This window comes from Triplophysa rosa, linkage group LG9 (assembly GCF_024868665.1).
Source record: "Triplophysa rosa linkage group LG9, Trosa_1v2, whole genome shotgun sequence".
Classification (NCBI taxonomy): Eukaryota; Metazoa; Chordata; class Actinopteri; order Cypriniformes; family Nemacheilidae; genus Triplophysa; species Triplophysa rosa.
Genome location: NC_079898.1, coordinates 9,452,415 through 9,466,979, shown reverse-complemented (window position 1 = coordinate 9,466,979; position 14,565 = coordinate 9,452,415). Strand labels below are relative to the sequence as shown.

General features: G+C 37.1%; 3 protein-coding genes across 5 annotated transcripts in view; 1 reads left to right on the top strand and 2 right to left on the bottom strand.

Annotated features, from left to right (window-relative positions):
• Nucleotides 1-6,976, bottom strand: part of klc1a (kinesin light chain 1a) — a 32,553-nt gene extending 25,577 nt beyond the window's left edge. For both annotated transcript variants that reach the window (XM_057341383.1, XM_057341384.1), the window contains exon 1: nt 6,598-6,976. The gene's annotated coding sequence lies outside the window, so the exon portion shown is untranslated. The remainder of the gene's footprint in view (nt 1-6,597) is intronic.
• A 693-nt stretch (nt 6,977-7,669) lies between these two features.
• Nucleotides 7,670-9,414, bottom strand: LOC130558782 (cytochrome c oxidase assembly factor 8). The gene is made up of 5 exons (XM_057341385.1): nt 9,011-9,414; nt 8,600-8,797; nt 8,338-8,401; nt 8,127-8,217; nt 7,670-8,019 (listed from the first exon to the last, which is right to left on the bottom strand). The coding sequence occupies exons 1-5, from the start codon at nt 9,149-9,151 to the stop codon at nt 7,896-7,898; spliced, it is 618 nt and encodes a 205-aa protein (XP_057197368.1). The 5' UTR covers nt 9,152-9,414; the 3' UTR covers nt 7,670-7,895.
• A 407-nt stretch (nt 9,415-9,821) lies between these two features.
• Nucleotides 9,822-14,565, top strand: part of bag5 (BCL2 associated athanogene 5) — an 18,550-nt gene continuing 13,806 nt past the window's right edge. Inside the window, exon 1 of one of the 2 annotated variants that reach the window (XM_057342777.1) lies at nt 9,822-9,911. In XM_057342777.1, the coding sequence (XP_057198760.1) occupies nt 9,889-9,911 (23 nt within the window). In that variant the 5' untranslated portion in view covers nt 9,822-9,888. Of the gene's footprint in view, nt 9,912-10,425; nt 10,608-14,565 lie in introns of those variants that run through there. The other variant, XM_057342776.1, reaches the window with a different exon arrangement.

The following is a 14,565-nucleotide window of genomic DNA, read 5'->3' as shown; positions in this document are numbered from 1 at the left end:
TGCTGACAACCGCGAGACTGCGACAAACAGTGTGTGTGTGCGCGTTAGAATGGTGAGAGAACATTGTGCTTGGTACTTTTCTTAAATTTAAACCGAACTTTTAGGACTTCAGTCGGCAAAGTGTATCCTGTCTGACTAGCGCGCGTCACAGTATGTATATGTCCAAAGGCTGAAAGAGGTTTGTACAGCGCCTAACAGGGCTGTACAGTGCGACATAAAACTGTATGTATTTACAAGTGTAGCACTCATGCGATACAGTTTGGCAGGTGCATTAAACAGAGCCGCTTGTTTGTGTGAAGTGCGTTTTCGTTGTGCTCGTTTCTATGGCGCACCGCTATTTTACTTAGTTTTAGTCTATTTTTCGAGTGAAACTTGTTGTCCGGCTGCATTGAGTCCATATAACTAGATGCGGACTTGTGGACGCCGAATCCTGTTATTTAAACATGCCATCTGGCTGTTCTGCGTGTCTGAGTGAATGAACTGCACAGTTTAACGTGCTACACACGCGTGATTCTCATGGATTTGTCTGCGTCTGCGCTGTGTGAGGACATGAACTTCATCTCCAGAGTTGCTCTGAGAGTTTATTTCAGAACATTTTACTGAGTGAAGCTATTAAACACACACTAAAAAATAAGCGTCTTCCGACGACCTGCCAAAATAAAGGTCCAGTTAACTACAATAGTTTTATGTGGACAAATATATTACTATTTAATAATAAAAGATAAAAAAACAGAACTTTGAAAATGTTTAACTAATTTAGGTAAACTAAAAGCATCATGCATAAGCTGAAGTTAGTTGTTTACCTTTGAAATTATTCTTTCTATTTTTATTTATGTTATGTTTTTTATGTTGAATGTAATATGGAAATGGAATGTACTAAATGGGTTTAGTTTTCACAGATATTAATGGATGCAATAAATATGTAAATTTTTCTAAAAGGAAACAAATTAGTTGTTCATTTTAAGAGACCTTGTCTTATTTTCTCTTGTATATTTAGTATTGCTCTTTAATAAAAAACACGTACCCCCACTGCTCCGGGGGTACGTGTGTGTTCACTACTCTCTGGATGGGTTAAATGCAGAGGTCACATTTCGTTGCCTTGTACCTTCGTACATGTGCAATGACAATAAATTGAATCTAAAATCTAAAAAAAATCTAAATCTAATCTATCTAATAAAGAAAAAGTACTTATTATCAGAATACTCGATTAATCGATTGGAATAATTGGTAGAATACTCAATTACTAAAATAATCGATAGCTACAGCCCTAGATCGAAAGGTTTGAAGTGTTCAGTACAAATCAGAGCTCCTATCAATTGTGTTCATTAAATATTTATGAACAAGCCATGAAAATAAAGGCTTGAAAGAATGGATCCGACTTCATCATCTGAAATCAATACAAACAATGAATCCTAAAAACTCAAATGAATCCTAAACACTCCAAAAAAATCTGAATTTTGTGAAGCGTGCATTAAATCTGAAAGTATGAGAGCTCTTACAATAACAGACAAAACGTAAATAGTGTTACTTGTGAAACACTGAAGAGAAATTAAAAATGAATAAGAGCTGCACACACACAAACACTGCCTGTCAGCGAGGGCTGAACTCAAGTTTAGAGTCAATAACCAATGATAGCAATCAATCCTTCATTACTCAATATGAAGAGTGTGAGACAGTAAGAGATAGCAATAATAAAAAGGAAGTTGTAATTTAAAAAGCAGCAGAGTGAGAGGAAGAGATTGAACAGAACTCATGAGTCACGACCCTGTCAATGTGGAAATATTCTCCTGTGACCTCAGGAGGAAAAAGGGTCAAACTCATCATGCCTGTAACTATAACAACATTCATGCTGTCAAGTCACAGGAAGTGATAATGTTGACATCACATCTTAATGGAGTTTATCTGTTTAGAATGTAAAGCATACTTAATGTCGACTTTTTGGTAAATAAGAAAAATGGTAAACATTTCAAATTGTAGTATGCTGTACTCTTCTCACAAGAGCATGTTTAATTTAGATCTCATCTTGATAAAAATGTAAGTTATAAAATAAAAAACTAAAATATAAGCAATAAAATAAGTTTAATTATCTAGTGCACTGCTTTGTGTCACACCCTGCATTCCAATTCGCCTACTTATACTATGCCCAATAGTAGGTACTGTTTTTGTGTTGGAATAGTAGGTACTTCTGATTACATGGCAAAAGAGATGGCACACACCGGGACATACTAACAGGAAGCGGAAGTGGCCTTTGTTGCCTAGACAACATTGTGGCCAATAACTGTCACACACATCAAAATACAGCTCTTCTTTCCATTAAGGTATTTATTCACTCCTTATTTCGTATGTAATGTTTACTGTATACTTACATTTGTTAATTTAGTGACGCATCAGTTATATAATTTATTAATGCAGTGGAGCGTCACTAAACTCTGCCTACTCGCAGTGAGTTGTGGGTAATATCAGCAGAGTGTGCATCATTCTGCCCTTCGAATTTCTACCGGGCGTAGTAGACCATCCGGGAATCTTTGGAATACTATTTTCAACATACTACGATTTGGGACACACTAATTCTACTTTCAAATACTATTAGAATGGATAGTATGCTGATTGGAATGCAGGGACAGTCTCATCTGTCCCCCCGCCTGTTTCTCCTGTGTTTCCCCCAAGGACTCCATTTCCCATCACGCCCCACGCTCCTGCACCTGTCCCTTGTTTGTAATCATTGCACCTGCCGTCATTATCCATCATCAGCCGGACTCTTTATATACTCGGTCTTCCCATGCATTCATTGTCCGTTCTCTTATGTTACGCTGTTTTGTTGTGTTGAAAGTATATGCCTGTCTCAGTATTCGTGCTCGTTAATAAATACATACCTTAGCTAGATCTTTGTCTGCTCTTGTCTGTGGGGCTCCGTGACACTTTGTGGGATAGAGTACCCAGTGATCGTATTTTTGTACTTTGTATATTTGGGCAAATGTAGTAGGCCATTCAAATAATTCATGCATACCATTTGCAAAGTGTGCTTGGTACACACAAGGCATGTCACAATATCATATTTTGACAAAATCAGACTAATTTACTGTGGCCAAAAGAATTCACTACAACTATATAATCGTGTTATCATCTGAAATAAAAACCTCAAATAAAACAATGCTATCAGTCAAATTCATCTTTAATTTTGTTCATTTTCTCTTGTTTTTGGCAATGATTCGCATTCAAAATACAAGTGTTTGGAGGCGGAGAGAGTTTGTAAGCATTCTGTCTCTTTAGACAAAATGTTAAACAGCTGCAACCCTCTCTACTATCAACAAAATACTAGAGCTAAATTATTTATTAAATTATAAAATGTGTATTATAACCTGATGTTAATAATCACGGGTTTAAATATCACGGCTACTGACACCCCAGAATATTGTGACACCTTTAGTAGACAGGGTTATTCCTGCATAGTGAAATTGGAGGCGGCCGTCTCCGTCAAATGTCGTGCAAACACACATTGCGTTCGGAACGACTCGCACACGAATGACTCATTTGAACCGATTCATTTAAACTATTGAACTTTTCAGTCACTAGCGAATATAAGAGATCATAGAATCATTTAAAGTGAACTACAGAGAATGCAAGATGTGAATGAGCTTTGCTCATTTAGTAAGACTGGTTGAGTCAGTTGGCTTCTGCGGGCTAAAAAGTTAGTTGAAAATGTTTGATAAAAAAACATTTCTGTTTGGTTGAATAAAAGTCATGTTTATATAACTTAATAATTGTCATTTTCATCTAATTTTATTAGAACTTTTAATATGTCAAAGTCACTTTGGTTAAGCCACTTAAAGGCCTTTGTGTGTGTGTACAAGATCAGGATGGCACCACCTCCACCTCATTTTGAATCAGGAAAAACCCTGCTAGACAAAGAATAAACTAAAATAAACAGGTAATAGTAGTATGGTATTGTAGTATGATATTTCAGAATAGCATAGCCTGGTTTTATTCTCTAAACTCTATATGCACTGTTTGGCTCGATTCACATTTCGCGTCTAAAACCGCGCGCAAAACGCGAGACGCGCTGCTTTCTCCTTTTTTACAAAGCGCTCCGGCAGTTGCGCACGCAGAGCTTCTGCCGTTTCTAAGCAACCATGGGCCATGATAGCCGTTGAGACGAGGAGGTATAAATAAATGATATTTGGATTATATGCACTGAAAATACCTTGCAATAACTCTGCTACTAGATTTAGTTATGCTGTGATCATCTGTGTCTCTATCTTCATTGAGCTTGTCTACATTGGCTGGTTGGTTGTTGTCACATGACCTGCGGTGCGCTTGCGCCTTTCTGAAAAGTTGAGATTTTTTCATCTCGATGGGGCGCCGACGCGCCTGAAAAAAAGAGCGCGTCGCACCGCATGAGCGTCGCACCGCATGAGCGTCGCGACCGCGTCGCCCCCTATTTCCGCGCGGCTGCCGCGCGTCTACATTTAAAATAACGAATATGCGCGCGGAAAAGACGCGAAATGTGAATCCGGCCTTAATCTTCTTTCAAAGTTTCAATCTAAGATGGCTCAACTATAATTATTGATCTTAAAACTGAGCATCTCAGACTGGTGTCTGTGTCCTTCACAGTCTTCAGTGTGTTGTTTTGCAGTGGGATAGATTCAGCCATGAGAAATCACTGTGTAGTGCTTCATTCCAATGAGCTCTGATTATTCTGACACTCCAGTCAAACCCGCTCAACTTCAGAGACCTTCACTGTTAATGTTATGGCGTTACCCTTAAACTTTCCTCTGTTCCTCTGTCATTTAAAGGAAGTATCTTTTATATGTGTATTTTTAAGCAAAAGCATAAAGAGGAAGAGAAACAACCTGTGTATTCAAGTAAAAATGAATAAAAAACAGTCACAATGCTACGATTGTCTTATTAGCTAAAACTGGAAAACGAGGTGTACTGTCTCCACTCTCCACTTATGCCTCTATTTGAATTCTGTATAAATTTCAGTAAAATGGATTAAATTAAATGTTTTGTAAATGAAATGTTAACTGCCTTTAGAAACGTAATTTCAGCTTCTTGTCAATTTACTGTATCATGCGTGTATTAAGAATTATACTAACCACCTTATTATATCAATATCTAATGTAAAACCTTACTGTACCAGCTAACCAGAACCACAACAGTTCTTTTTGTAGGTGAACAAACGCTGAACATACATACATATACCAAATACAACAAAACACTGTCTCATTTACATCACAAAGACGTCAGACGTCACAGTTTTATACAGAGTGGCGTGTTTAGCATAATATCAATACATTCCCCCTAACTCCGTTTATCCAGCTGGAGCCTATCCCAGCATTCAGCATAACATGCCAGAGGACAATCATAAGTTTATTGACATTTTCGCTGCAGCACAAGTCTATGCTATAAATCGTGCTTGTGTTCCTGTGTGGAGTCAAATTTATAACCGTCCCATTGATTCATCACAGGGGAACGAGCCACCTTCTCACTGAGAGGCCACTGCAGTGGACCCCGAGCTCGCAGCTGGCGGCACATCCTGACACTCGCTGCTCAGAGACTGCGTCCCCTCCACCAAAACAGAAAAGCTTTCAGTGAGCAAAGACAAACGGTAAGTCAACTGAGCAGAGCGAACCATCTGCATACAAATCAAAAAAGCTACAACACCAGACACCTTGTGGCCACAGATGACACCAAACCTAAATGCGACATTTATGAAAGCTAGTAAAAACATATGCGAGTTACAGATCAGCAAAGTGTATAAAGGCTAGTAATGATATGTATAATTTACAACAACTACACTAAATTCCTTACAGCACATAGTTTGGGTTGATGCTATTCATCACATTACAGGTCTGACAAGCTCACATGTTGTTTTCACCACTTTCATTCATTAGAAAAGAATTGAGAAGACCATAACAAGATAGACAATGATCTAAAAGTTGAAATGCATCTATTGATGACATCAATCTAACTCAATCTTACATTTCTAATCATTTTCATTTATGCATTTTATTTATATATATATATATATATATATATAGGTGGGGGGTGGCGTCTGATTATTGGGGCGATGTCGATTGCATATATATATATATATAGTTTACAATTACATCTGAGTTTACGCTCACTTACTATAAGGGTTGTGTTATAGACTTCTTAACTGATGCAGTTAATAACACAGATGTCCTGAGTTAAACCTATATCACGGACAGCTCTTTAGTGCAATGACTAACAATGAATTAATACTGATCTAACCCTGATGTTCTGGTTAGTTTAGGGCTATATCACAAACAGGTATCTGCTGCAATGACTAGCAGCTCTTTGGTGCAGTGACAGACTCAGAGTAACACTGGTCTGCTGCATGTCATGGCCTGCTTCGGCTTCTGTGTCCTCTGACATCCTCTTTATATCACACCTCTGAATATCAACATCAAACCTCTAAACATCCGTCAACCCCATGAACCAGAGGGAATACCATCTGTCTCGTTTAAAAGCGATGTAAACATTATAATGTGACATGTAACGTTAGACGGACACTCCCAGAAAGCTAAGCGTGCCAGTTAACGTTAGCTGGTTAGCATGATAAGCAAATCTTACCGTTCTGCGGAACATCCAGATCACTCACAAGCGTAAGAGGGTTTGTTGTTTGTGGTCTCCCACCACCACACTCAAAGTTAATATAATGTTTATCGAACTTATCGCGATGATTTGAGACTGTGATCGGACAGTCTAACCGGTTGTGTGTCTTCCGGAGCGCGACGGGGGAAGTTCCTGCCACTGGCGGTCTGATTCCAACAGCAGGATCACAAAGCACAGTGCAGTCCAACGCAAAAATATAATCACATTATTATAATGTCTGACAAGAGACTTTAGGAAAGGAGTTGGATCTCAGGTCAGAGGCATGCATCTTGGTCTGTAGACGGTGAAAATGGCGTTGTGTTGATCTTGCTCCAGCAGGTTCACTCCTCCTCGTGATGATGTCATCCAGGGAATGAAAGACAATATTGGTTTACAGCTTACTCCTAAATCGGATTCTTTTTCTTTCATCTCTGGCCATTCTGTTAATATTAGCTTCAGAGATGTGGTAGTCTGTGAATGTTAGTTTATTTACTTGTATATGATTTTGTTAGTTATTTTCATAAACAAATGCTAAAATATCGCTTATTGCGTAGCTACCTCAAATAATTGAAAATCTAGGCTATTTTATATGCAAAACAGTTTAAAAGTTTCTACGTTTATTCATTTTTTATTTATTGTATGAGCTATTAATTTTTGTATCTCTTTATAGGGATCTTTGGTTTGTATGTTCCTCGTTTCTAATAAAAACGTTAAAATTTATAGTTTTATATGTACTATTGTGATTCCAACAAAAGCATATACAAGGGCTACATATAAGAATTTTACAAATATTAAATGTTATCCTGTCTTGTTTGTTTTCCCTTCCCTTAATACCCCCCTAAACAGAAGACATTACTCTAGAAGGAATAAGGTTTTAAACTTTAAAAATAAATGTATTACAGTTGTGTGAAGGTCATGGTTATAATAGGATTACCTAAGAGATACCTTTAGCATTCTTTGGAACTTGTTGTGACTTACAAAGCTGCTTTAGTCCATCACATCACTTCACACACTGTATGGGTTAAATCAGGTTTGGCTCATAGTCAGAGAATTCATAAAAGAAGAATTCATTTTATTGACAGCAACAAAAAAAGATAAATATAATACATTATCTTATTAATACCCTGTCGTGGTACAGGAAGACAATCCTCTTCATTATTTTGATCTCGTAACATTTCCAGGTTTTGACGCAATCTTCGGTCTAACTACTGTTTTTTTTGTCCACATAGACGGAGGAATAGCAACAATGATTGATTTACAGAGTCTTTATTTGAGTTTTATGCAGGTTTGCCCTTCTCTCGCCCAATTCCCCTCCTCCATCCAGCCAGTGTCCTCCATATGTTGTGTACAGCTACTCTAGCCATTAGAAGGGTTATGGTGAAATTCCGTCTATACCACTCCCTGATAAAGAAAGATGTTTGGAGAACATCAAAAGAAGTTACTTAACAGTTGAAGGACATAAAATAGTGTTGTAAATTGTTCAGATTAATGAAGTGTTTGAATTCTACCTGTTATACATGGTATGCCTTTTAATGTTTTTGTCTAAGAAATATTTGTAGAACACTGCCATTTCCTCACTGCTTAAAGTCCTTTTTCTTCCTGGATCAGAAATAAATGACAAACTATACCTGAGCACATATGAGGCATTCGGTATATCACTTTAATATATGCAAATTAGTAACACAAATGAATATGGGCATAGGAGGTCATCCCTCTAACCTGCTTCATCTCTTTCTGACAACCCTTTTGCCTTCAGTTGTGACTGTACACATTCTTCTTTTTCCTAAGATAAAATAGTATTAATTAATTAATTAATTAATTAAAACAAACCATTATATCCTTGTTGCAATTAAGACCATGATACAGTAATATTTTTTGAAGAAAAAATGTTAAATACAATGCTGCCACCTAACGGTGACGATGGTGAACATGCATTTGTTGCATTCAAAGGAAAATGTAACCATTCATTTGTGGTTCATACCTTAATAAAGGTAGTGTTCTGGTTGGCCCAAAAAATATGGTTCCAGTCCTCTGTCTCCTGTCTCAGATGCCTTAATTTCCTTTCCAGTGGAGTCTCATTTTCTGGGATGTGATATATTATTGGCCTCAGGTTTGACAGTCTGTCTGGTGGACCGATCCAGTCATATTTTGATGTTGCTGCTGGACTGAATCCAGACCTCTACATAAAAAACACAACAGTCATCTAAATGAACACATGGTAGTTTTCTAAGACATTTTCAAAACATGAAAACCATTTTTGCCCTTGCATTGTATTTGTATGATAAATATGTTAACACAACAAAATATATGGCATTAACAGGTGTCATAAAAAATGTTGAGTGATAAGTGATAAGTTAAAAAGTTAATTTGAGAAAGGTAATAAACTACCAACCTCTGCTCGCGTTTCGTGTTTTGCTGCCTGGCTCGATCTTTGTCGATAACCTCGACATTGGCTCCTTAATGGCAGGGGAGCGGGTATGTGCCGCGGATTTAAGGACCTAAAAAATACCCAACCTACTGTTTTTCTATTCATCTTCGATTAACTAAGTTATCTACCTTGGCGACACATATGAACGATTTATACATTGTGGGCTGTGCTGCATAATCTATGGATGTTTCAACATGGTGGACGATAACAAGTTAAAAGTCTTTTACAGCACTTATGTATTAGCATTTTGGCCAGAAGAGGGTATATATTTTGAAAACAAACATCGTTACAATTTGGTGTTACATAAGTAATTCGTTTTGTTTTACGAAAAATTATGCATGATTAAAACGTTTAGGACACACACATTTTCTCCACTTCCGCTTTTTAGCATATTGGACGACCAAAACATTTCACGAGTTACGAAACAATAACAACAACAAAGGTTATAGATACCACTTTGTCCTTTAACTATGTCTTTATGTTTGTTTACTATTTTCCACATGAAATTAATTAAATTAATAAATTCTTGTTTATAACTGTTGTTTCTCACATTGTTTAACAATATATATATTTTTTTGCTGAATACATTTTTACATTCATCATTGGATCATTATATTCTATTGGCAAATAAATGTTAACAACACAAGAAATTTATTATATTAGTTTTGTTGCATAAAGCACAGATTCAGCACAATGTTAATTGTAGAAACATTTAGATTTATTTTTGACATTCAAACCGTAACACGCGTTTACGTTTGGCCAGCAGGTTAGTGTCATTAGACATGTATCCCCGGTGGTAAGGAAAATTGCGTTGTGTTACGTCTGTAAACACAGGCGCACCAATGGCTGTCCGGTGGTTTTGCAGGTAGGATGGGCAGCCCGTTAAACATAATTTTTAATAAGAAATGTCTTTATATGATTTTGTCCTTGTTATATATATTACTATAATATAATACTGCTATGTGCTCTTAAAGAGAGCCAGGCTGTCTTGTGGGCTTTTAAGGGGCACAATAAGTAACACCCGGCTAGGCTAGGCAGATTATTTCAAGCAATTTATGTAGTTTTCAATTCTTTTGCGCAACTCGGCGACTACGTATACAGCAAATTCATTGACGTTTCTGTGCATTAAAGATGAAACCACTTTGTGTTATTTAAGGGAGTTCACGTTTTGACTTCACACTTAAATGCGCTTATTTAAAGTGCGACATGATGTGGAACAGGCAATTTCGTTATCTATTAATGTGACGTCTGTCACTCTATCGGCAAGAAAGTGTCATTGATCGGGTTTACAAAGCCAGGTGGAAGATGGTACAGTAGCAGGGCCCTCTCCTTTTGTGAGGAATGGTCTCCCCAGTTTATTAAGAGAGGGGAGGGGCAGGAATGCGGTCCATACCGATGTGATGCTGCTGGCGCTGCTCTAAATCCCAATCTCAGCCAGTGTCACTGCAACATAGCATTGCCATCCAGACATCACTGGAGTGCAATAAACGTTTCAGTGGATTAGCTGATGGAAACGGAGCCCGTTCAACATGTGCGCGAACGTATTCGGCGCGTTGAAAAGGTGAGAGGTAACATGCGTAACTCCCGTTGAAGGTTGTCAGGCGTGCTTGAATCGTGTCAAATAGTGTTGGCTGCTGTTCAGCAGCGATAAAAATCATAATCTGTGGGCATCGTTTCATGCATTTAAATGCCAGGAGATGCGTGGTAAGATTACGGGATGCATGTATACAAGTCCATTTTTATTGCATAGCTGCATGAACCACATAATCAGTGGTACAAGACGGTATTAGGAATCATCGACTGGAAACACATGAGTCAACTACTAATCCTGATGTCCATGTCTGTCATGGATACGACCTTTTGTTTAACAGCACACAGGTTTAAGACACTCTTCTTCTTGATGGTGATGATGAGACTCGTGTGCTGCTGTTTTATTGTAGCATGTCATCAGCATCATAGCTGCTGTGGACTTTTCCAGAATCTTTACTCTCTTCCTGCAATGGTGATGCTGAAGTTTTAAGGCTAGCTGTCACATTAAAGAAGTCTGACTGTTTAATTCTGTAGTATATACATCAGGAAAGATATAATCAGACACTCATACCGTGTTGTGGTGATGAGATGTGCAATGCACCTGTTTTGGCATGCACAGGACAGTGGACAGTTCCAGAATATGGGCTTTCTTCATTTAATGTTGATGATGATGATGAAGTTTTAAGACCACCAGTTTTCCCACACCGTGCACCCGTAAAGGTTCTTAATGGCATCGAGTTCCAAACAGAGGTCAAATTAAAAAGATTTAGATTTTGCTTTGTTAAATCTATAAAACAGTAGATTTCCTGTGGTTCAGTGGTAAGAGCATGGCACTGGCAATGCCAAGGTCATGGGTTCGATCCAGGGGATTGCACATAGTCAGAAACAAATGTATAATACAATGCAATGTAAGTCACTTTGGATAAAAGCATCTGCCAAATGCGTAAATGTAAAGTACTGAAATGGTTTTTTATTTTATTAATATGACTTTAAAATGTTATTGATGAATGATATTCAGTATAATATGGGTTAAATAAAGCACATTTAATGTTGATGGAGGTGTACTGTACTACTGAAGACCGAAAGATTGGGAAACATGGCACTATGGTATAGTGTATTCCTTGGACGACCATGAGGAATTTAATAATAATTTAATACAGCTTTAATACTTCAGCTGTGTTAATTTGATTGTTCACCAATCTTTGAACTGTGAAAGAACCAGTGACGCATTTAGCAGTACACACTGATAAACTCTGGCATGGATGGCATGTTGGCATCTTCACCACTCCCAAATTATAATCTAAAACCCTGTTGTCAGGGTGGTTTGGGGAGGTTACAGTTGTTGTGCTGGTGGGGCATGAATGATGAGATGGCTCTGACTCATCCTCAGGTGACCCTGGCTGCCTCCTCTTACAATCACAACATGACGTCAAATTAAGTTGAACTATGGTTCTACTGCAACAATTTAACAAATCAGAGCCATTCATACGTTCTCCTAAATGTGTCTGAGTCTCAGCTTCAGTACCAAGTTCAAAAGTCCTTAGTAAATATTATAGTCGGTCACCTTCAATACAAGATTTTATTCACTAATGATTAAACCATCAGTGCTTGTTCATCTTGTTTGAACTAAAGCCAGTAGGAATTGTTTTATTTCACAGGTTTACATTTATTACAAATGAGCTAATAAAATATTTAATATCAGAAGAATTATGTGGCCAATAATTTACTCATAAGTACTGTAGCCGTGGAATAATGTACAGCCAGCCAGTAGTTATCGCAAAATAAACCCCTTCAATGTACCAGGGTTTATTCTTGTGATAACAACCAGATGGACATTATCCCCTACATAAAAACTCAAAGCCCTGTGTTGGAAAAATATCTAGAATTTTTATAATATCTTTAATTCTAAGTGACTGTATTCTTACTCAACCTTTATTTCAATATATTCAAGGAGTACTAGGCATTAAATAGATCTTAAAGGAATAGTTCACCCAAATATAAATCCGTAATTTACTCACCATCATAATAGCAAAGTTTTATGCGCGGAGTAAAATTCTTGGGTGAACTATTTCTTTAAGAGCTATCATGTGGCATATCAGAAATGAACTTTGATTTGTGTCTTTGTAATAAATAAAAACAGTACACTTGTAATAGATGATGGTGGGGTAAGTGTATGGGAAGATATACAGTATAGGTAGAATTTTGAAGTTTGTTTGTTGTTTGATATATTTATTTGAACTCTTTAGTAAAAAAAATCTATTGGCTCCAAAGTTGTCTAAGTCATGATGTTGTTAATGTAATTCTTGTGAGTTGACTTTGGTCCTTACGAGGTTAGTAACCGCGAGCCCCATATGCCGGAGTCCTTTGACTTTGTTATTCGTTTAGGTTATTATTCATCAAATATACTTTTTACAGTGCATTTAAGACAGTTGCTGTTAAACTCCCTTCTCAAAGTACAGTATATGTGTACTAGGGTTGTCACAGTTATGCAATTTGTATGACAATTAATTGTGTAGTAAATACTTGCATGATGGCGATTAATTGTCTGTTTTAGAGGTATGAGGTATAATTTTTATGATTTATTGTCATATAAATTGTCATTTATTATTTTTTTGCTTCGTTTATTAATATTTGTCAATGTCAATATAGGATCATTACACCTAATTTCTCCCTTATATAATATTTTTTTAATTAAAGTGAAGTAAAACTGAAATAATCACTATAAAGTAGGGATGCACCGATATTGGATTAATTTAACACCATCGGCATATCGGCAATAGCATGAAATAGGACGATACGGATTGTTTATTGATTAACTTCATGGAGGCAATGAGTTGCATGTCTGAATAATCAATGTTCAGTCAAATATGAGTTAATTTTGGATAATATTGGATAGCAAAAATTACCTTTGAAGATTGTCATGTTGTCTTATTGTATTTTTATCTTAACTTGTGCCTCTCTTAAAATGTTAAATGGATCCAATTCATGTTCAGTAAAATTAATTTAATGCATAAAAAAATAGCTAGTATTGTAAAGTACTATGCAATTGACCAATATCGGAATCGGGCGATAGTTGTTTGTTAAAATTTGCAAAAAAATCCTATCGGTGCATCCCTATTATAAAGTGACCATGACAAGACAGGACATGTGCATTCAGGGCTCTAGACTAACTTTTTGCACTGGTTGCACTGGTGCGCCTAACGTTTTTTCTTAGGTGCACCAGCACAAAAGTTAGGTGCACCCAAATTTTCAACCGCATCGCATTTAACACCGCACTTTTACCTGTTCACTTTTTTTTTTAAATCGCTGTCCATATAGGCAAAATTGACTTGTAAATGATTAACTAACAATCTGGTCAACATAAAGTTCTTTATTTGGAGCACAATTCTACAAGAAAGGTAACTTACTGAAAAAGTGTTGGTGCTTAAAGTGCTTCACTGAACTGAAACTTAAACTTAAAACATCTCAAGATAAATGGACCAGGACATAACCTGGGAGGTTGATGGCTCCGTGTCAGAGCATTGCTTATGATTTTCGGACGGATCAGGCCTTAACTTACCATTATTCACTAAAAAGTTGTCAATCGTTCTTTTCATCTTCTCTCATCATCCGCGGCTACATCCACTCTGTTAAACTGATGGGCCTATAGGCTCCTCCCCTCTCTGTCTGACTGCAGCACACGCATTTTCACACGTACACACCAGAGGTTGCGCTAGACTTTTTTATTGTCCGTCATTTTGACTGACAGGCTCGTAAAAAATCCTTCATAATCTATTATTACCCGTCACTATGGTGCAAGGTAGCGTTAGGTGATAATAAGTATGTTCGTGATGTCATCACGCTGTACTTGCGTCTCGGAACTTGTTGTATTTTAATACAACTGAATGCCCAATAAAGCCGTTGTTTATATTCATCTATATATTTAATGTTTTATTGTTTATGTTCATATGTGATTTGATCTGGGAAAACCCAACACCAGGGCTCTAGAC